At 36.3% G+C, this 22,749-nt stretch overlaps 5 protein-coding genes across 5 annotated transcripts; 3 read left to right on the top strand and 2 right to left on the bottom strand.

Annotated features, from left to right (window-relative positions):
• Positions 1–7,115: 7,115 nt before the first annotated feature.
• LOC108842415 (equilibrative nucleotide transporter 8) lies at positions 7,116–8,731 on the bottom strand. Its single transcript, XM_056985983.1, is given in 6 exon segments — positions 7,116–7,171; positions 7,174–7,246; positions 7,249–7,365; positions 7,367–7,444; positions 7,447–7,690; positions 8,574–8,731. Coding segments are annotated over 6 exon segments (726 nt in total).
• Positions 8,732–10,752: 2,021 nt separating this feature from the next.
• LOC108808669 (probable beta-D-xylosidase 2) lies at positions 10,753–14,345 on the top strand. Its single transcript, XM_018580785.2, has 5 exons — positions 10,753–11,212; positions 11,933–12,211; positions 12,288–12,457; positions 12,593–12,690; positions 12,842–14,345. Exons 1-5 carry the CDS (start codon positions 10,811–10,813, stop codon positions 14,194–14,196), a joined length of 2,304 nt encoding a protein of 767 aa, XP_018436287.1. The 5' UTR covers positions 10,753–10,810; the 3' UTR covers positions 14,197–14,345.
• Positions 14,346–14,862: 517 nt separating this feature from the next.
• LOC108851655 (transcription initiation factor TFIID subunit 13) lies at positions 14,863–16,064 on the top strand. Its single transcript, XM_018625117.2, has 6 exons — positions 14,863–14,987; positions 15,086–15,206; positions 15,315–15,352; positions 15,468–15,527; positions 15,645–15,719; positions 15,811–16,064. The coding sequence occupies exons 2-6, from the start codon at positions 15,107–15,109 to the stop codon at positions 15,919–15,921; spliced, it is 384 nt and encodes a 127-aa protein (XP_018480619.1). The 5' UTR covers positions 14,863–14,987; positions 15,086–15,106; the 3' UTR covers positions 15,922–16,064.
• On the bottom strand, positions 16,065–16,948 carry LOC108851645 (uncharacterized). The gene has a single exon (XM_018625107.2). It carries the CDS (start codon positions 16,741–16,743, stop codon positions 16,180–16,182), a length of 564 nt encoding a protein of 187 aa, XP_018480609.1. The 5' UTR covers positions 16,744–16,948; the 3' UTR covers positions 16,065–16,179.
• A 4,754-nt stretch (positions 16,949–21,702) lies between these two features.
• LOC108805276 (putative F-box/kelch-repeat protein At4g39756) lies at positions 21,703–22,579 on the top strand. Its single transcript, XM_018577283.2, has one exon. The coding sequence runs from the start codon at positions 21,855–21,857 to the stop codon at positions 22,524–22,526; it is 672 nt and encodes a 223-aa protein (XP_018432785.1). The 5' UTR covers positions 21,703–21,854; the 3' UTR covers positions 22,527–22,579.
• The last annotated feature ends 170 nt before the right edge of the window (positions 22,580–22,749 follow it).

Below are 22,749 nucleotides of genomic sequence, written 5' to 3' on the forward strand. Positions count from 1 at the left end.
TTACATCAAAAGACACTGTAGTCCCTCCTTTGTTTCTAACACTTTGCTTTAATCACAATCCTATCAATTTTGATTTGTTGCTTTCTATCTGAATTTCATTATTATATATTCACCATTTTCACAATCTATATATTCACCATTTTCGTCAGCTAACCGCAAAGTTTACACCAGTGTATTTATTGGGTGTATACGCATATAAACCTCGGACAAATATTTAATAGTATATATTTTCTTATAAATACTAATATTAAGAAATTAACTAGTAATCATTAAAAGAACTAGTCTCTTAAGATAAAACTGTTATGCAACATGCAATTCTTAAAAATACAAATCTTAACTCAGATAAAGTATGTAAAATGATATTTGAAAGTTAATGCAATAATCATGGTCCCTGATAGATTACTCCTACAAAAGATCTTATCTTAAGAGTGCTTCGGTCCAAATCAATTAGTTAAATGTTAGAATCTCGTTCAAGTAATTTAAGATTCACGTTTGAGTTGGTGTATGTAGATTATATTTTTGTTGGATAATTATGATTTCAAGTTTTAATTTATGCATACGCTTGGTCGTGTTAATTGCATTTGCCAGTAGAGGAGTTAATATCAAACATGTTTTGATACTTTATACAGTGGAGCTGTGGTTCTTCGTTTTTACATCGAAACAGTAAATTATGGTGTAGCAATTATGTCAAGCAGATACGTCTTAATAAGCTGTCATATACTAATATATCAATCATATGAAAACAACTCAAACAAGTGGGCCGTGCATGTGCTTAGATATATATCAAATGCTAGATATTAACATTGGTTGTATAATTATATGTTTCATCTGTAGACTGTAGTAATTTAACTCTTGGCTATATTTACCAACGCATTATGCATATATGTTGAATACTTAAATGCCTCATCAGTTTTAATTTAACTCTTAACCATATATATTATATATCAAATATAGTTGTGGGGATATTTTCTCGAATTGCTTTTATATATCTATACAGGATTTCATAAGTTAATAATCCAAGAAGATAAGATAACGATGTGTAGATTAAATTTATTAACATAATTATATACAGGGGTATATAAAGAGAGTATAAAACATTTCACATGGAGGCTCTAATAATAATTTAAGTCCCACCCAATGAGACAAGAGGTAGATTAGCCGCAAGTAGACTTGGATTCCCTTTCTTTCACCTCCATTATTATAGGTATTGATGAAATGTAATTAGAAGTTAGTTTAGAACAGTGGCACATGTAGTATTTATAATTGTGATTATCCAAGTTATCGAATAACGGCATCTTGGGTATTTAACCCATGTATCGTACTCCGTAAATGTTTTGCGTAGAAAATTATTGGTTCGGTAGTAATTACTCCCTCTGTTTTTTAAAGATAGATGTTTTAGAAAAATAAATTGTTTCACAAAGATGTATTTTTTATGTTTTCTATACAAAAATTGCAAATTTCAATAAAATTGATTATTGGTGTGACTATATTAGATTGAGATAATAACAAATATATGTTGATAAGTCTTAGAGTATATTTCGATATATTCGAGATAAGGCCTGAAGGCAATCTCTATTGTTGTATAAATATGTTGGCATTGCCGTTCTAATAACACAAGTACTTTCGATATCTAAACTTACATGGTATCAGAGCAGAGATCCCTAAAACTCTGACTCAAAATTTTCTTTTCGTGTGTTCCTTGTGCTAGAAGAAACACGCTATGGCAGATTTACAAGTTGTAAAGAAGGATGAGACTATCTCACCCTATGCCTTGTACGGATCCGATAACCCGGGTGCCGTTATTTCCTCTGTTAAGTTGAACGGAGAAAACTACAATGAATGGTCTTCGGAGATGTTAAACGCACTTCAGGCCAAAAGAAAATTAGGTTTCATCAAGGGTACGTTGAAGAAACCAGACGCAGATAGCGTCGACTTGGAGAATTGGTTAACGGTGAATTCTATGATTGTCGGATGGATCCGAGCTTCCATAGAACCGAAGGTGCGCTCGACTGTTACATACATCACAGACGCGCATCAGCTTTGGGAAGATCTCAAGCAACGCTTCGCCGTAGGGAATACTGTACGTATTCATCAGATAAAAGCAAAACTTGCTGCGTGTCGGCAAGGAGGACAGTCTGTGTTAGACTATTTTGGAAAGTTGTCTACGCTTTGGGAGGAGTTGCAGACCTATCAACCAGTTCATGTGTGCTCATGTGGAGCGGCTGCAGCGATGGCCAAAGAAAAGGAACAGGAGAAGATTCATCAGTTTGTAATGGGACTTGATGATTCTCGCTTTGGTAGCTTGTGCACCAATGTTATTGGACTTGATCCACTTCCATCCCTTGGTGAGATCTATAACAAGATGATACGAGAAGAGCAACGTCTTGAGGCTACACGAGTTCGTGATGAGCAACAAGAAGCAGTCGGTTTTGTAGCTCGACAGAATACAGCTTCAAACGACTCGTCCAACAAGGCGGAGAATACAATTCTGAGGTCTCGAATGTTGTGTTCTCACTGTGGCAGGACGGGACACGAGAAGCGAGATTGTTGGCAGATAGTGGGATACCCTGAATGGTTTACTGAGCGCAACGCGGGTCGTGGTCAGAACAGTGGCTCTAGAGGCAGAGGAGGTCGTGGCTCCGGAGGTCGTGGTCGCGGTCAGGCACACAATGCACACGCAACCAGCTCCAACTCTTCCTCCTTCCCGGAATTCACACCTGATCAGATTCGAGCACTCAGTCAGATGCTTCAAGCCAAAGCAAATACTTCGAGTACTCCGGCTGCTGATAAGCTCTCTGGTAAGAAATATAATGGTGATGTGATTCTCGATACAGGTGCGTCTCACCATATGACTGGAGACAGATCGCTCTTGACTGATATCGTGATTATACCACCATGCTCAGTGGCATTCGCAGATGGCAACAAAACGCTTGCAATTCATATGGGCTCTATGCAGTTGTCTGCAAAACTCTTCTTATATAATGTCTTATACGTACCGGATTTGAATTGCACTCTTATCTCTGTTGCAAAGCTTCTAAAGCAAGCTAACTGTTTGGCTTTATTTTCTGACACGATTTGTGTGATACAGGACCGTTTCTCGAGGACTTTGATTGGAGCCGGTGAGGAGCGTGATGGTGTGTATTACTTTACGGATATTGTCTCAGCAAAGAGTCATCGATCTTCTCTGAGTTCAGACCAAGTTCTGTGGCATCGGCGTTTGGGACATCCGTCTTTTACTGTGCTTTCAGATTTGTCTTTTATTTCCTCTAAACCAGTTGGCTCAAGTCCTTGCGACATTTGTTTTAGAGCCAAGCAAACTCGTGAGATTTTTTATGATAGTATGAATAAAACAAAGGATTGTTTTTCTCTTATTCATGTTGATTTATGGGGGCCATACAGACTCCCTTCATCGTGTGGTGCTCGTTATTTCTTAACTATTGTAGACGATTTCTCACGAGCCGTATGGACATTTCTTCTGTTAGAGAAATCCGAAGTCAAAAACGTCCTTAAAAGGTTTATTAAGTACACGGACAAGCAGTTCAACAAGCCAGTACGTATGGTTAGGAGTGACAATGGAACTGAGTTCATGGTTCTCTCATCGTATTTTAAAGACAATGGGATAGTACATCAAACGTCTTGTGTTGCAACACCGCAGCAAAACGGCAGAGTCGAGAGGAAACACAGACACATACTTAATGTTGCTCGATCTCTGTTGTTTCAAGCAAGTATCCCTGTTAAATTTTGGGGAGAAGCAATCTTAACCGCATCACATTTAATCAACCGCACACCCACAGCTATTCATAAAGGACGATCTCCATATGAAGTTCTTCATGGCGTTAAACCAGACTACAGAACTCTGCGTGTTTTCGGATCTGCTTGCTACACGCATAGGATGACTCGCGGCAAGGACAAATTTGGTCAGCGGAGTAGGCTCTGTGTGTTTCTAGGGTATCCAGTTGGAAAGAAGGGTTGGAAGGTTTATGATATCGATCGTGAGGAGTTTGTGATATCTCGAGATGTGATCTTTAGAGAAGAAATATTTCCTTTTGCTGAGCCTAAACTAACTCCATCACTTCAGTCGAATCCAGTTCCCACGGATGATGACTGGCTGGTGGTACCGTCTGACGACAGGGGGAGTAATACTATTTCTTCTCCAGCAATTACAGAGTCTCCTATTGTTACAGAAACAGAGTTGGCTTCTGAAACAGAGACTGTGTCTCCGGCTGAAACAGAACAAGTTACTGCTTCTGAGACAGTTCAGCAGGAAGTTACTAGTGAATCGATACCTATCACAGTTTCACCTTTGGTACCTGACGTGGCGTCTACTTCACAACCTGAGCCGGTTGTATCAGAACCTCTTGGTAGAGGCTTGCGGGAAAAGTCAAAACCTGTAGCTTTGCAAGATTATCATCTCTACAAAGTCACCGTTGCGCCTGATGGTAATACACACTTCACGCCTCTGCCGACTTCATCATCCTCTGACGGTTCAGGTAACACTCTGTATCCCTTATCTGATTACATCACTGACGAACAATTTTCTACTGGACATCGTGCTTTCTTGGTTTCTATTACTAGCGAAACAGAGCCAAAGAATTTTAAGGAAGCAATGCAGTTGAAAGTTTGGAGAGATTCAGTGGGGAAGGAGATTGTTGCTCTTGAGGATAGTCATACTTGGGATATTACAGAGTTGCCACCAGGAAAAGAAGCTATCGAGTGTCTTTGGGTGTTCAAGATTAAGTTTAACGCCGACGGAACAATCGAACGACATAAGTCTCGTCTAGTTGTGAATGGAAAACGTCAAGTGGAAGGAGAAGATTACAAGGAGACATTTGCTCCAGTTGTTAAAATGACTACAGTCCGGTCATTGTTGCGTTTGGTAGCTGCAAATCAGTGGGATGTATATCAGATGGATGTTCACAACGCTTTCCTCCACGGTGATCTAGAAGAGGAAGTTTACATGAAGCTACCACCGGGGTTCCGTCATACTCATCCTAACAAAGTTTGTAAGCTTCGCAAATCGCTTTATGGGTTGAAACAGGCTCCGAGGTGCTGGTTCAAGAAGCTTTCTGATGCTTTACTTCGTTTTGGGTTTGTTCAGTCACATGAGGATTACTCTCTGTTCTCACTTTCTCGCCAAGGGATTGAACTACGAGTTCTTGTGTACGTCGATGACTTGTTGATTTGTGGTAACAACACTCACATGCTTCAGCGTTTCAAAGAGTATTTGGGCAAGTGTTTTGCCATGAAAGATCTTGGAAAACTTAAGTATTTTCTTGGGATTGAAGTAAGTCGTGGTTCAGAAGGGATTTTTCTCTCACAGCGAAAATACAGTCTTGATATTGTTACTGATACTGGAAATCTTGGTTCTAAACCGGTTTTGACACCCCTTGAACAGAATCATAAATTGGCTGAAGCCAAAGGACCATTGCTGGCGGATCCAAAGAAGTATCGACGGCTCTTGGGGCGACTGATTTATCTTCTAAATACGCGTCCTGACCTTTGTTACTCTATTCACATACTTTCTCAATTTATGAAGGCTCCACGCGAAGAACATTGGCAGGCAGCTCTTCGAGTAGTTCGGTTTCTTAAAGGGACAACTGGTCAAGGAATATTACTGAAATCTGATCCTGATATACCATTGACGATTTACTGTGACGCAGATTGGGGAGCGTGTCCCTTATCTCGACGATCACTTAGCGCTTTTGTGGTTATGCTTGGTGGGTCTCCCATTTCATGGAAGACAAAGAAGCAAAAGACAGTCTCCCATTCGTCTGCAGAGGCAGAATATCGTTCAATGGCTGCAGCATTGCGTGAGATTAAGTGGGTTCGTCGTCTTCTCAAGGATCTTGGTGCGGAGCAGACACAACCTACGCGGTTCTTTTGTGACAGTAAGGCAGCAATACACATAGCAGCAAATCCTGTTTTCCATGAGCGCACGAAGCATATCGAGTCTGATTGTCATTCTGTACGGGACGCGGTGAAGGATGGTACGATAGTTACTCAGCATATTCGAACAGAGTCTCAGATTGCTGACATTCTGACCAAAGCATTGGGACGTGCTACATTTCAGAATCTAGTGTCCAAGTTGGGCATTGTGAATCCACACTCTCCAACTTGAGGGGGAGTATTGGCGTGACTATATTAGATTGAGATAATAACAAATATATGTTGATAAGTCTTAGAGTATATTTCGATATATTCGAGATAAGGCCTGAAGGCAATCTCTATTGTTGTATAAATATGTTGGCATTGCCGTTCTAATAACACAAGTACTTTCGATATCTAAACTTACATTGATTGAATTTATTGAAATACTATTGGTTAAAATGCATTGAAATTTGATAATTTCTAAAAATGATGTATAGTTAATGTGTTTTCTTAATATGTGTGAAAACACCAAAACATATATCTTTAAAAAATAGAGGGAACATCATTTTTTTTCTAAAAGACTACTTCACATTACCACTTTTGTATTGGACCATCTCTTCAAACTGGCAACTTTCTCACTTTTGAGTTAGAAATTGGATACATATTATTACAAATAATGCATATCTATAGTGAATGTTACAAAAAAGCATATCTATAGTGAACCTTCTAATGCATACAATAATAAGTTCATATGAGCCAGACCCAGCCAAGAACTGAACCACAAACAAGACATATTCCTAGAAAAACAACCATGAAGACTGCCGCAAGTTCTACCTCTGATGCATGAACCGTTTTGGGAGCCATGATCATGAGTATACTAGTGAGATAACCGTTGGTGATGTTAGACACTTTGTGTCCACATCGATTATCAGAAGAATCCTAAGCAATATATAACGTAGATGGACCACTTATGTTATCACTAATTGATTTTAAGTTGAAAATACATCTAGTCTAACATGGTATCATAGTCCGATTCAAACAACCAAGCTCGGTCCATCATCCATCCAGTCCAAAATGATCCAATTGATCCTTACCCCAAACATTTTGGGATTGACGCTCAAAAAACCATCATTTCGAGGGTTGTATTAGGGATAAAAGTCTCACATCGGATATTAGAAAAAATCATTAGTAATATATAAGATAAATGGATAACTGCACTAATCACCAATTGATTTTAAGTTGAAATCTCATTTAGTTAAACATGTGAGGCCTAGCATGAAGGTCAGAACAACCACGGGCACCATGATATAAGTCAATACCGTCTACGTAAACGCACAGAAAAGAGAGGATAAAAGAGAAACCTAACAACACAAGCCCAATGGTAGCAGATTTTATACTCTGCAATAGATAGAATGCAATGAGTGACTTGCCAACCAAATCCGAGATGTTGTACACTGTGATGAGAAAAATAGGATACCAACTCCGAAGGAGTTGTTGGAACTTCAAAATTCTCAGCTATAAACCTGTGAAATATCGATTAAGTAACAGTATATATTATTAGGATACCCGAGGCTGGGCTGGCCACTTGATCTTCCTCCCAGCCATCCATATTGTTAGATTCGAACACAAAAGTTGTTGAAACTTAAGGTGTTGTTGCCTCACTGGTAACTTGTATAGCACGTTACAACAAAGGACGCAGAAGAGTAGGATGGTCGAGCTCACTATGAAATAACAATGGGCACTGGTTCGCAGCCCCTGCGGAATCTGTGGAAACGAAGCTTTAGTTGTAATCTGTCTGTCCTTAGGACTGTAGTGATAATACCTAGCAAAAACAGAGAGAAAAAATAATAAGACAAACTTTTGTCAAAATTAACCTTTGTTTGTCTATGACATAAATGATAATCCAGCTACCTTCGGGAACTTTAGTTGTTTGAAATATTTAAATATTGAAATTTTAGAAAGTATTTATCTACAGTAAGCCTTTGGTAAAAAAATGTTGGTACATAACTACATATACAGATTTATAATTATAATTATAATTTTTTTGTTTACTGTTTTTTTACAGATCTATAATTATTACCTTTGAAAACTTGCTTATAAAAGAACTTTTGAAAAATTACCCTAAAAATGATATCCCTTATATAATACTACGTTGTACAGAATCAAGTGCTTAGTCCGCTTTTCTTTCGGACCATGCTTAGTGTATTATGTCAATTTTAATTGGAATTAATAGAGGTTAATTACCTGAAGCCACGCAAATATTGCTTTCATGTATTGTCTAGGAAGCTTTCCGGCTGACCGATCAAACTTCCTCCAACCAATCGATCGGCTAAGGGCGGATGCAGAGCCAACTTAACGGAGTCATGTGCCCTGTCTAAATTTTATTATTCCTACAGTAATATGTATAAATTATAAAAAATGCCACCATTTAAAAAGTTAAATGTAATGTAAAAATGTCATCTTCCCTATCTAAGTTTAGTGCTAGATCCGCCCGGACACAGAGCACGACTGATCCAACCATCAAGAGGAAAGAGACATTCTCATTGGTTTCGCCTTTTCATACCCATCTATGATTGGCGAAACCATCATGGAAAACCCTAAGTTCATCCTCAGTCTATAGCTCAATCTTGTGTTCCAAGTCATCATTAAAACCGGAACCAGGACCGAGCAGCTCATGTAAAGCCACGGTGAAAGTCCTTCTCTACATGCTTGTCGGATACAAGTAGCCAAAGTAATCAACGGCTGTGATCAAAGCGTTCCATGGTATTAAACTACCAGCACCCAACAAGAAGTGGATCACGTACACAGCTCTATAAGAGTCTCTTGTCTCGACTTCATTAACTATCACTTTCTCATCCACCATTCTCTCTTCTTCGTTAATTTGCTTTAGCTTCTTGAAAACTTTCTGATATTGGTTTCATTATAAAGCAGGGTGATGGCGATTTGATTAGATTGTTGTGATGTTTGGTGGTGGGAAGACCAACACGAGTCACATCTTAACAATTATTATTCGGGATAATGATTCTTTGATGGCGTTGGAGATCACCAGAGCTAGCACAAATAAACAAGAAACTGTATATGATTTTTTGGTGAGACATAAAACAAATGGCTTAGAATTAAAGTTACTACTTTGTGGATAACATTGGTCAGGAGTCAGGAGTCAATGGCTTATATTCCATTTACTGCATAAACCCAACGCTATTAAAATGGCTACTTTCATTCCTGCTGACCAATGCCTACTTTCAAATTCCCTCCACTCAAAACTAAAACCTACAAATTATTTAGAGATGGGTTATTGTCCCTGTGACTTTTTAAAAAAATTTATAATTAAAAAAAGCTGTGAAGTTTTTTTTTATTTTTGGTAAATTGAAAAAAGGTTGTGAAGTTCCTTACTGCTGATTAAATGTTTCCCAAGGCTTTAGCAATAATTAATGCGTTATTACTTTAGTAGTATTAGTTGCATAAAAGAAAAGAATCTTACTTAGTGAGCACCGATGATGTGAGCCAATGAAATTTGAGATTTGGGACACTGAAGTAACGAGAGCACAAGCTGTTGCCTGTTCCGACACACAGCCCATACTTATTTTCAGCTCTTTTTAATTACGTTGCCTTCTTCTTCGTGACCTCTTACTCGAATCAGATTTAATTTATCTTCTCCTCTTCTCACGATTTTTTCTGCCTATTTTCGCGGTTGGGTTTTAAAAATTATAGTCGTCTTTCATCTTTTATTATTCAAAATATACATTCCCATGATCTTGCATTATAATTAATTGTCTCATTATATTATCTATGTAGTATGTACTGTAGCATGGTCTATTTGGACTATGACAATAAATAATTACAGTTTATCATAGATTATAAAAGCCATATAAAATGCCTCGATGCATCTATATGGACTATAACATTAATACAGAAAATAGTCGATCTCTATCTGTTCTAGCATCGTATATAACTGATCACCCGCCAAAGTTGTTTCACAAGCCCTTTATTAGTCTGCGTCTACCCAAGCAATGTAATAGTACAAAGAAGTACTCGTAATAAATAAATAGTCGCATATCTATATGCATTTTTTTTTTAACACACGCATATCTATATGCATATAATAAATGATTCGTGGAATTCCACTTCACCGGCTACATGTAAGAAAAAATAACCAAAAATGTATATTAAAAGAAAAAAGCAGAATAAAATAAAGATCGTTAGGAATTTAGAATGGTGACATCTCGTATAAGCCAAGTTACTACTATCTTTACCTGCAAGTGGGAAACATATTGAAGAAAAAAGAAACCGTATCGCAAAGTAGATAGCTTCGGATATAAATCAGCATTTCTCTTTGCTACGATCAAAAATAAAGTAAAATCAAAACGAAATTGTTAGTCAAAATTCAAAAATAATCAAAACCAGATTAAGAGAGTTATTAACCATTTAAAAATGTACAATTGGAATCAAATCTATCTAACTTGACATATAATACTGTATCTCTAAGGAATCGGGACCCACGCTGAAACAACTGTCTTCCAACATTATCTAACCATTACATATCCAAAATGGCAGGTTAGTTCACTCATCAAATCTCCCCACTTTTGACCCCCCCCCAAAAAAAAATCTCCCCACTTGTTCCTCAAATTTAAATGTAAAATGTAAATTATTTACGAATTAGATATATAAAAACAATTGTTTTTTAAAAATAAAAGAAAAAGTTATTTAGATCTTCATATGTTTGATTTTGCAATATTTGTATTTAAAATATAATATTGCAATGGTAGCGTAATAAATAAATAAAATCATGAAGAGAGCTACTCATTACATAACTTCATTGCCTTTCTATATAAACACACAAACTTCACTCTCACAATCCTTCATCACATTTTCATTTTTCTCTTCCACACCCCCCCCCCCCCCCCCCACCCAACAAAGTTAACCGAAAGAGGAGAACTAAAAAATGGTTCTCCACAAAATGGCGTTCTTGGCCGCTGTTATCTTCTTCTTTCTAAGCAGCAGCATTCACGTTTACAGCCGCGAAACGTTTGCTTGCGATACAAAGGACGCAGCAACAACGACGCTGAGATTCTGTCAGCAGTCAGTTCCAATACCGGAGAGAGTAAAGGATTTAATAGGACGGCTGACGTTGGCCGAGAAAGTAGGCTTGTTAGGAAACACTGCGGCGGCGATACCACGTCTAGGAATCAAAGGGTACGAGTGGTGGTCGGAGGCTTTACACGGCGTTTCAAATGTGGGTCCCGGTACTAAGTTCGCTGGGCCCTTCCCTGCAGCTACCAGTTTCCCTCAAGTCATTACCACTGCTGCTTCCTTCAATGCCTCCTTGTGGGAATCCATCGGACGGGTCAGATCTTTTATCTCTCACTCTCACTCTCACTCTTTTATCCATTAACTTAACCCACCGATCTAGCTAGCATTAATCACTTATTACTATTTTCACTGTGAAAATGACGTAAGTAATAGTATTATTATATATACAAATCCAGCTTATTAAATTCAATAGCGATGCTATAATTTATTCGGAATACTTTCGGTGGGTCGAAATATTCCCTTTCCTCGAAATATTACTTATATTTTGATATTTGAATTTATTTTACTGTTATATGCTACAGAATAATTAATAGAGGTGATATTTTGACGGTTCTCGTGTTTTGATTTGTCCGGTAGTTCATGCAAAAAACGTAGGAACGAGTCTCTAATTTCAAAGTAACAGAAATATATAATTAAAGTAACTTGCTTTGAATACTATTCTTCTTTAGGTTATGTTTGTTTTTATGCCTCCAATTTGTGACAAAGATCTGATTCTAAATAAAATTATTTTGAACAGTTGGATTGGCTTAAAATATATCTTGATTACTCGAATAGTATATAGAAAAGCAAAATAATAGTACGATTTTAGAACATTAAAAAGGGGAGAAAATGAAATCTAAACTTATCGTACACCTTTTGCCAAAAACGAGGCATCAAGTTGCACGACATGGTATCAACTTGCAACATTAGTATAGCGCACTTTATCAATGATTATATTAATACGACTAACTTACGCAATCGAGGGGGTGCGCAGGTTGTGTCAAATGAGGCCAGGGCCATGTATAACGGTGGAGTTGGTGGGCTTACTTACTGGAGCCCAAACGTTAACATATTGCGGGACCCGCGATGGGGACGTGGACAGGAAACTCCCGGTGAAGACCCTGTCCTAGCTGGTAAATACGCCGCCAGCTACGTAAGAGGTTTACAGGGAAACGACCGTAGCCGGTTGAAAGTCGCCGCCTGTTGCAAACATTTCACGGCGTACGATCTCGACAACTGGAATGGGGTCGACAGATTCCACTTCAACGCTAAGGTTTTATTTTTCTCGCTTCAACTTTTATTCTAATCTTAATTTTTCTCACGAGAGAATTTTCGCACGTGATTGTCAGGTGAGCAAGCAAGACATAGAAGACACGTTCGATGTTCCTTTCCGTATGTGTGTGAAGGAAGGAAACGTGGCGAGCATCATGTGTTCGTACAATCAAGTTAACGGCGTTCCGACATGTGCCGATCCTAACCTCCTAAAGAAAACAATACGTAACCAATGGGGTCTGAACGGGTAAGATCATGCTACTTAGCTAAAAATACTTCTTTAATATATTTGATACACATTATATTTTGTCAACAGCGCTGACACAGGCGTATTTGATACACATTATACTTCTTTAAAATACTACTTATATTTTGTCAACAGGTACATTGTCTCCGATTGTGACTCTGTTGGTGTTCTATACGACACACAACATTACACCGGTACTCCTGAAGAAGCAGCCGCTAAATCCATCAAAGCTGGTATTTAATGACTACAATGTTGTTTAAATCATTAAAAATTTGATATATATGCAAACTGTGATCAACATATCTATATAGAAACAGACAAGTTCAAATAAAATCATATAAATGTCTATGTATATTTAAAAACTAATCATGTGTATTGTTGTAGGCTTGGATTTGGATTGTGGACCGTTTCTAGGAGCTCATACCATCGATGCTGTGAACAAAAACCTGTTGCGTGAGTCAGACATCGACAATGCCGTAGTCAACACGCTAACAGTACAAATGAGGCTAGGAATGTTCGACGGCGACACAGCGACTCAGCCTTATGGACATCTTGGATCAGCACACGTGTGTACACCTGTTCACAAGGGACTAGCTCTCGAAGCAGCTCATCAAGGAATTGTCCTCCTCAAGAACCTCGGCCCGTCTCTACCTCTCTCTCGTCAACGCCACCGTACGGTAGCCGTTATCGGACCAAATGCGGACGCAACAGTCACAATGATTGGTAACTACGCAGGTATTGCTTGTGGATATACCAGTCCGGTTCAGGGTATAGCCGGTTATGCACGAACGGTTCACAACAAGGGTTGTGCGGACGTACACTGCATGGACGATAGATTGTTCGATAGGGCGGCTGAGGCGGCTCGTAAAGCTGATGCGACGGTTCTTGTGATGGGTTTGGACCAGTCTATTGAAGCTGAGTTCAAAGACAGAAACAGTTTGCTTTTGCCTGGGAAACAACAAGAGCTTATCTCTAGAGTTGCTCGGGCCTCTAAAGGCCCAGTTGTTTTAGTTTTAATGTCTGGTGGGCCTATTGATGTATCTTTCGCAGAGAAGGATCCGAAGATCTCAGCAATTGTTTGGGCCGGGTATCCGGGTCAGGAAGGCGGAACTGCAATAGCTGATATATTATTTGGCGCTGCTAACCCCGGAGGGAAGCTTCCGATGACGTGGTACCCTCAAGACTACCTAACCAACTTACCTATGACGGAAATGTCGATGAGAGCAATCCGGTCGAAGCGTATACCGGGCCGTACCTACCGTTTTTACGACGGTCCGGTTGTTTACCCGTTCGGTCATGGTTTGAGTTACACTCGCTTCACGCACAGCATAGCCGACGCGCCTAAGGTGATTCCAATAGCTGTACGTGGTAGAAACACCACCGTATCAGGGAAGTCCGTACGTGTGACGCACGCTAGGTGTAACCGTCTCTCTCTAGGAGTCCACGTTGATATAAAGAACGTTGGGTCGAGAGATGGGACTCATACGATGCTTGTGTTCTCGGCTCCGCCAAGTGGAGAATGGGCCCCGAGAAAACAGCTGGTTGCTTTCACGAGAGTACACGTGGCGGCAGGGGAGAACAAGCGTGTGCAGGTGAATATACACGTGTGTAAGTATTTAAGTGTAGTGGACCGGGCGGGTATCCGAAGGATACCGATCGGTGATCATGGGATTCATATTGGAGATGAGAGTCATACCGTCTCGCTTCAAGCCTCAACTCTTGGAGTCATCAAGTCTTGATTCTGCTTTTTCTTTTGTGTTATTGAATAACTCTCAAGAAATTAAAATGTTTCTAAAGAAACAAATGGATTGTTGTATCATATCAATTGATGTGAGGATAACCTTTTAAGGAGAAAAAAAGTGATTCTTAATGATTTGTTGAAAATAAATCTTATAGCTCGTTACAGTGAAAAGTTGCATTTGTGTATTCTTGTGAGGCAGTGTTTATAAAATCTGATCAGAAGATGAACCCATTTTTTTTTATTACGGTTCAATATGGTTCGATTGGACTAAATCTAATTCAATAATTTGGTTAAATATATTTTTGTATAGAAATTTAAAAGTAATATAATTAAATATAATATATAATTAAAATATAAATAAATTTTTAAACATAAAACATTATAAAAATAAAAACTAGTTTTATGTTTATATTGATAATTTATGGATTTTTGATAGTTTTTATCAGTTTAATAATTTTGAGATCATTCCTACTACTTGATCATGATCGAACCAATTATTCGACATAATCCGATTATATAATTGGTTATGGTCGAATCCGGTGTAACCATCAGATCGGTTTTAAAAACACCGGTTTGAAATTGTGTTTATTGCAAGGCCAGAAACAATCCATATGGGTCATGTGTGTGATTAATATGAATGGGCCTTTTTTAGGCCCAAAAGAAATCCAGAAAAGAGTAGAGTATTTGTATGTGAATTAATGTAATTCGTTTCATCGTTTGTATAAAAAGCGAAGTCTCTGCCCCTTCCGTCATCGTCGCCGATTTGCTACTCCCGTCTGTTCATCTCCGGTGAGTTCATCTCTTCTCCCATTTCGACTCTTCTACCGTCCGTTATCTCTCTCTGGTTTAGAGGAATTGAGAATTTGGATACTTTTTTGTGGAGTTAGAGAAATTTGGAGAGAAGGAAGATGAGTAACACACCAGCAACGCCGGCGTCTTCGTCGAAATCTAAAGCTACAGGCAATTCGCAACCGCCGGAAAAACGCAAACCCTTATTTCAAAAAGAATGTAATAATTTAATTTTTATGCAAACAGAAAATCTATTGAATTCTTGACTTTTTTTTTTTAATGTTTGTGCTGCTAACAATGGATTTTTTTTTTTTAAATGATTTACAGTGCAGCATATGATGTATGGGTTCGGTGATGAGCCAAACGTAAGCTTTCTTCTTCTTTTATACATATTATATGTAGTGAATAATCCATTCATAGATGCATCTCGCAAGATTCTTACTAATGCTTAAAATTCATGTCTCCTCTTTGTCTTTCTAGCCGCTTCCAGAGACTGTGGCGCTTGTAGAAGACATTGTTGTGGAATACGTCACTGATTTGGTAATTCAATTTCTCTCTATCTTCTTACTAACATTACAACTAGAGAGTGTAGCTGAGTAATATTATGTATTGTCTGCTGCTTAACCCGAAAAGAGATTTTTCTTTAATGTTAAAAAGACACATAAGGCTCAAGAGATAGGCACAAAGCGAGGAAGGCTACTAGTTGATGACTTCTTGTATCTAATCCGCAAGGTAAAATTACTCAAAATGAAACCCTGAGGCTGGCTCTACGGTTTTGTACGAGTCATGACTGTGTGTTCTTTTTGGTTTGGTTTTTATGCAGGATTTGCCAAAACTTAACCGTTGTAGGGAACTCTTGGCAATGCAAGAAGAGCTGAAACAAGCCCGTAAAGCTTTTGATGTTGACGAAGAGAAGATCACTTCTCTCGATTGATTAATAGTCTCTTTTTTTATGTGTGATAAACCTTCTGAAAGTTAGTCAGTGACCTTTTGAAATCAAGACTGTAACTCAATGTAACAGCGAACTTATGTGCTCTGTTTTATTGTGTTTTGTGGGTTGCAGAAACTAAAAGACTATAGCAATGAAGTAACCATTTATTTCACCAAAATTGAAAACTAAAAAAAAAGGGGAATTGACAAAAAATGAGAAACATTTCTATGTGGAAAATTTAGAACACTTGTTGTAATCACATCATACAGTGTCACTGTGTTCTTTGTATTGCAAGTAAGAGATTTGCCTCTGCAACTTCATCTGTTGATAGAAGTTAGCAATAAACTCATCTGCTCTTACATCAACCCCTTCCTCATCTTCTTCCTCATTTTGATAATACTTATCAGCCGCACCATCACATTTCTCATTGCGAGAATCATCGTAATAGCCGTAGGATCTAACATCCTCGGTATCATCATTATCTCGACGGTCCAATTCAAAGTCGTAATCAAAGTCAACGGGAGGAGCAATGCAAGGCAAGAGGAACCTCATCGATGCAGGACGGTGCATCTTCACGTTAAAGACCGGTGTCTCGTCGAAAGAGAGCTGTTTCTCGCCGTAACGTGAGAGATAACGGCCGGTGTCAACGCTGTTAGAATGATGATGAGCTAGGGCTTTGAGATGCTTGGAGACCAAGTTACGGAGCTCGAACATGTGCCATTTCTTGAAGATGCCACCTTTTCTTCCCCATAGAAGAGCCATTCTCACAAGATTCCATGCTCTTTTTGTTGCGATTGATATGCTTTTCTTCTTTGATTCCCCCATGAATTTGTTTTTTTTACTTCTTTTTGGTTGATTTGTTCGAGCTATGAGATCGAAACAGTGAGTTTGTTTTTTTTCTTTTTTTTTGCTGCTTGTGGTTCTTTAGGTGGTTGTGTTGATGGGAGAAGGTGTGGACACTTATGTGTGTTATTTATATAAGAAGCAAGCAGCTTTTAGCAGTTGTCGACGCGGAAAGAGAGAGATTTATACATAAATATTCAATAAAATAAAGTTGTTTATGGACAAAGAAAAGAACATCAAAACTTATTTCTTAAGGTTGGATTTCAAGTGGGACCTCGCAGGGGCTGTACGCGGGAAAGATCTGAGCTGTTGAGCCGTTTTGTTTGTTTGTTTGTTCAAAACTTATTGTGGTGTTTTAACAGTTGATTAGATTTTGATCCGCGCTTTGAAAGCGCGGAATATTTTTTTGCAGCTAAATTTATCAACCTATTTGTTTATTTAGTAATATGTTTAGGCTTGGGTTCAGTTTTAGGTTCGGTTTCAATTTTCTTTTTTTGGTTTTCGGTTAGGTGATGTTGTGGTTTTTTGTTTATTTTTGGGTCTTGAGATATAGAAACCACTCAGTTAGTTATGAGTTGAGTTTGATTTCGGTTTGATTATTATGGTTTCAAGTTTGGTTCGAGTAACAATGTTAAAGCCCGATAAAATTTGGAGTTCAGTTATGTTCTGGTTTGGTTCCTGTTTTTAGATAATTTTTGATATTTTGAGTAAAACTCATATTTTTGGATTAAATATCGGATAACTCAGATAAATTCTAATATATGAAAAAAATATTCGAATAATTCAGTCCTATCGAAATAATAAATTTAAATATTCCGAATAAAAAGTAATAGGATAATCATGTTTTGGATCATTTAGTCTATAAATAGGATTGTTAGAATATTTGATAAATTGAAAACTAAATATAATTAATATTTTAAGGTATATAAGCTATAATTTGGATTTTTCACTATACATTTGGTTTTCGATTTGATTCTCATTTGATTTCAGGTTTTCTATTTCAGAGATATATGAACTATTCATATATTTGTAAATATTGATTCATTTTATTTTATTTTATTTTTTTGTTTTCCTTTTGTTTCGCTTCAGCTTCATTTTTGATTCTTGATCTGTCAAATATTAAGTCTGTTTGTACAATATGTCTTGTATCCGATAAATAACTAATTTAAAATTATTAATGATAGATTTATAATTATATTATATTTTGAATGTTTTGAAGTTTATAACTATGCATTTTATTAGATTTTCTTGATAATATACAAATTTGATTGTGTTTTGGTAGTCTCCATAACTCTTTGAACTACTTCTCTATACTCATTTTTCATTTAAAAACATGTCTACCAATTGGAGAAGAGAAGAATGTACTCATTTGATTTTTACTTAGAGTCTTTTAGTTAGAGCCTTTTATAGACTGGAATGCAAACATATAATTGTGTTTGTGTGTTCATCTCGCTGGCCAAACAAAAAGAAAAAAAAACATATAACTTTTTTTAATAACTGAAGTATTTATTGAGCAATTTAGTTTCCTAATAGTTAGGAACAAAATCGGGAAATCTTTGAAATAGTTGAGTTGTCCCGATTTTCTTTTTAATTAGGTGATAAATAATATGTTTACCATTAATTTAGGAATGACACTGTTGTAAATACTTAAAAAATTATGGGGATGTAAAAAAAATGCTGCTGTTTTAATTGTATTGATTATTACTAATTTGATTTTTCTAATTAGTTTTTTTCCGAGTGTAATATAGACGCGGCGACTTATTTAAGGAGACGTATATAACTCGACAAAATTACAAACTTTGTATTATATGTTTCCGGACCATGTGCCTTTCGTACAATATTATTCCATTACTCGAGTTTCACCGTTTCTCTAATCAGTCAAAACTTACAGTTTTAGTTATTGCCTTATTGGAGATTCCAAAGTGGGTGATTAACTGACACAATGAACTAATAAAGCTCGTGACAAAATAAACAAAGTAAAAGAATCGTGGTCGGTCTTTATAGAAGGTAACTTACAAGCTTATTCACACACAAAGTTGTCTAAATATATAGTACTACTGTAGTATGTTTTATCAGTAACTGTAATAAATACGATCTGAACAACACTTATCGACTAATTTCAATCAAATTTAGATGATTGGGCTTGATTAATAATTGTACAAGTATAATAGGGATATACGTACGTACAATAGAACCTTCGTTGTAATCAAATAATAATTGTTGAAATAATCAGAGACTTGAACAATAATTAGCAAAATACTTAAGGGAGAAGGTGATTGGTTTAGTTGCCCTGCGCCTGCCGTTGAATAATGTCTTACGGCTGTCTCGGTTATTTTACTTTCCACGCAACCTGTGTACTATCATAGATTTTGTTGTGTGCTTTTCCTTTTATGATAATTTTATTTCCTAGCTATATATATTCAGTTCGGTTTAGCTCAAACATATCATATAATATGTTTAATAGCAGAAAAGTATATTTAAGAGCTAATGAAGATTTAACCTACAGCTTCACACAGTGCTACGAAACCTGCACGGAAAGATTTCGAGCTGCTGCTTCAGGTAGGGAAAGGCATTTTTCGGTAATCCAACACCAAAAGAGCATTGTGGCTCAATTATTTCATGTCATAGACGATCTTCTAATTTGAGCTTTCATTTGGGGTATATACCACATTGATACGTCAACAATATATAATCACCTGAATAAAACTATAAATTATATATTACGTCAGTTTTTTTCTTTCTTTTTGGACAATTATCACGTTAGCTAGTCAACAAATTTTAAAAAGTCTACATGAACAGCTCTTATTTTCCTTTACTTTTTTTTTCGTCTGCCGATCACTGTGATTATTATATCTGATCACGGATCACCGTCTGCAGCAAAAATTAAAAATTTCTTATATCGAAAAAACTATTGACTAAACTTTTTTATGAAGCCACTCATATATTTATTATGGTCGATGTACAATGCATCTTATAAGTACAATGCTTAAGAATAATTAACAGTTTGGAAAGTAGTGCAAGTTCCATGGAAACACGTTTTGAGGCAGATCATTCGTGAATCAAAAGACTTTATAAAACCAACCAAAAGTATACATACCTTTTAGCTCAGGAGAACGCAAAATATAGAATGATAGATATGGGCGTTTAAGCAATCAAATAACTAAATTCAGTTTTTATTATTTATGAATAATATAAAACTAGATCTTCACCCGTGCGACCGCACGGGTATTAATTTGCTGTTTTAGTTTTTATTTATTTATATTAAATGATGTATTTGTAATATTTGATCGTTTTACATTGACTACGCTAGGGATATGTATTTGGATACCCACTGATTCAGTTAAAATCTATTTGGGTTTGAGATTCCCGAGTTTAAAGATTTCAGCAACATTTAAATATTTATAAATTTTGGTTTCAGTTTGATTCAGATATTTGCGGGTTCGGTTCGGATACGGATATCCCGTTTGAATTATTTTAAAATTTTCAAAATTTATATATACTTTAAATTACTCAAAACATATAAATTTAAGTAATATAAGCCAAAATACCTAAACTAAAAATTAAAAAATAGGTTGAACTTCAATATTTGGATGGAGAATAAATATATATTTTAAATATTTTTGGTGTTTGATTATTGTTTATCTATTTCATATGTTTACTTTTGACTATTTTATATTTTCAAATAGTTTAGACAACTTTAAGTTGACAAAAAAAAGATAACTTTAAAATATCATTAATTGTTGAAGAATAAAAAACAAAATACATTAATCTAACTAAAAAGACAAACATTAAATTAGAAAAGAAAAAAAACACATTAATCTAACTGAAAAAGACAAGTATTAAAATAGGAAAGAAAAAGAAACACATTAATATAACTGAAAAAGACAAACATTAAAATATTAAAATAGGAAGTTCAATTTAATTCTCAGTGGCATACAATTGTAAATAACACTAAAAAAATTAAGGGGTATTCTATATGTGTACTTCTGTTTTAATAAAATAGATACAATTGTTCGCACTTGATGAACCAATATAGACTATACTTCAAACAATAAGGAAGATAAACAAATATATACTGTATGTCTTTAATATATTTACTTTTTAAGTCTTTAATATATGTACGCTGTCTAATCGTAACGTTTGGTGGTCTGATGGTGTCATAAGCGTATAAGAGCATCTTTAATAGGATACTATATTTTAATCCGCGCTTTTGAAACGCAGAATATTTTACGATGAAAAATTTCACTAATAATTTAACAAATATTTTGGTTATGTTTAAAGAGTGTGTATTTAAAATATTTTTGCATTTAAATCAGTATTTTAAATTCAACCCGATTATGATTATACCGGTTAATCCGGAGATCTGACAATTCAATTTATGTTTTTAAAATATTCATATTAAAAAATCACTAAAACCCGAGACTAACCGATTGAACTGATGGATGACCGATATGTAATCTAATTGGATTTAAATTGTAATAATTTCATAATTTGTAATCTTATAATCGAAATTTTAAAGTTCACTATTTTGCAATTTATGAAATTATGACGTTTCTACAAAATTTTAAAGAGAAAATGATAGATATAAAATAACTAAGATTAATTATTGTATTATTTGGAAACATTGATAGTAATATAAAAAATATATTGTTTGGAAACATTGATAGTAGTATAAAGAAATAAGTATATTGTTTGGAAACATGGATAGTAGTATAAAGAAAGAAATATTAGTGACTTAATGTATGTTTAACTATAAAATATAAAAGTGTATTTAATTTAAAAACTTACAAAATAAATGTTAGGTCCAACAGAATGTTTCTGTTTTAATAAGATAGATATCAATAACCATTTTTTTATTATTTTCTTGTAATAGTAAATGATATTGAACCAAAGAACCAAATTAAATTTTTCTTTTTTTGTAAGTAAATGCTAAAACGCACATAAATACTATATAGGAGCGTTTCAGTTTTGGAAATCTATCAAGCGGTTCACTAATTTACTTTGTAACATTAGATTGTGGGATCTATACTAAACCCACGTCGGAAGTTACGTATTTCGATTGTCTCGATCACTCAGTGTACCGAGTTGTGCCCATGAAGATGGCTCGAAGCGGAGCGTCTGCATGCTTGATAAAGGAGGACGGGAATAAGAAGATAAATGTGTTTGGAGGGGTCGCTGCTGATGATTCCTCAAACTGGGTAGAGGTATTTGATCTGGAAACCGCAACTTGGGAGTTGTTGTCTGTGTCTACCCCCAAGAATAATATGCCTCTCAAAATCCAACAAAGTATGGTGATGGAGGACAGGAAGCGTGTCTACACGGTCGACGAGGATGGCGAAATCTTTATTTTCTCAACTAGTGAATGTGCGTTTTGGACAGGCGGAGAAAAAGAATCTGACCCGGAAAATAAAAACGATTGGCGTTTGTTTGGTCAGGTATTTTTATGCCGTGGTATCGGCGGGAGAATACTGTGGCGTGGTCTATCTGAGTCGGATTGGAAGGAAGTCAAGGGTTTAGAAGAAGAACTCCGTGGTGTTGATATCATCAAAATCTGCCCCTTCTCTCCTCAGAGGATAGCCATCTTCTGGCTCCGTGGTCCTGCTTATCAGACTTTGCAGCTTTGGTTTGCCGAGATTTCCCTCGAGATGACAAAACGCCAGGAGGTATGGGGTTTTTGGGGGAACATTGAATCTTCTGGTCCTGTCCTCTCTGACTCATCATATACTGGCCTTAACTTGTTATTTGCTGATTCTCTCTATCTCTGAATATATATATTCCTCAACCCTTTTGTTTTCTTAATTCCAAACCTGTTTTAACTTTTATATTCTGTTTGTGTGATTTTTATAATTTGGAATTCAGTCTCAAACTTTTACTCTTGTGCTCAATTGTTTTTTTTTCTCTTTGAAAATAACAACAACAACAACATATTGCTGCAACATATGTTATCGATTTTTTGCTGAACAATTTTCTACACTCCCAGTTTTTGTT

This window comes from Raphanus sativus, chromosome 1 (assembly GCF_000801105.2).
Source record: "Raphanus sativus cultivar WK10039 chromosome 1, ASM80110v3, whole genome shotgun sequence".
Lineage (NCBI taxonomy): Eukaryota > Viridiplantae > Streptophyta > Magnoliopsida > Brassicales > Brassicaceae > Raphanus > Raphanus sativus.

Coding starts and splice junctions, on each gene's coding strand:
- LOC108808669 (XM_018580785.2), top strand. CDS start 10,811: ATGGTTCTCCACAAAATGGCGTTCTTGGCCGCTGTTATCTTCTTCTTT. Junction 12,458..12,592: donor AACCAATGGGGTCTGAACGG/GTAAGATCATGC, acceptor TTTTGTCAACAG/GTACATTGTCTCCGATTGTG. Junction 12,691..12,841: donor CGCTAAATCCATCAAAGCTG/GTATTTAATGAC, acceptor GTATTGTTGTAG/GCTTGGATTTGGATTGTGGA.
- LOC108851655 (XM_018625117.2), top strand. CDS start 15,107: ATGAGTAACACACCAGCAACGCCGGCGTCTTCGTCGAAATCTAAAGCT. Junction 15,207..15,314: donor ACCCTTATTTCAAAAAGAAT/GTAATAATTTAA, acceptor AATGATTTACAG/TGCAGCATATGATGTATGGG. Junction 15,720..15,810: donor TCTTGTATCTAATCCGCAAG/GTAAAATTACTC, acceptor GTTTTTATGCAG/GATTTGCCAAAACTTAACCG.
- LOC108851645 (XM_018625107.2), bottom strand. CDS start 16,743: ATGGGGGAATCAAAGAAGAAAAGCATATCAATCGCAACAAAAAGAGCA.
- LOC108805276 (XM_018577283.2), top strand. CDS start 21,855: ATGAAGATGGCTCGAAGCGGAGCGTCTGCATGCTTGATAAAGGAGGAC.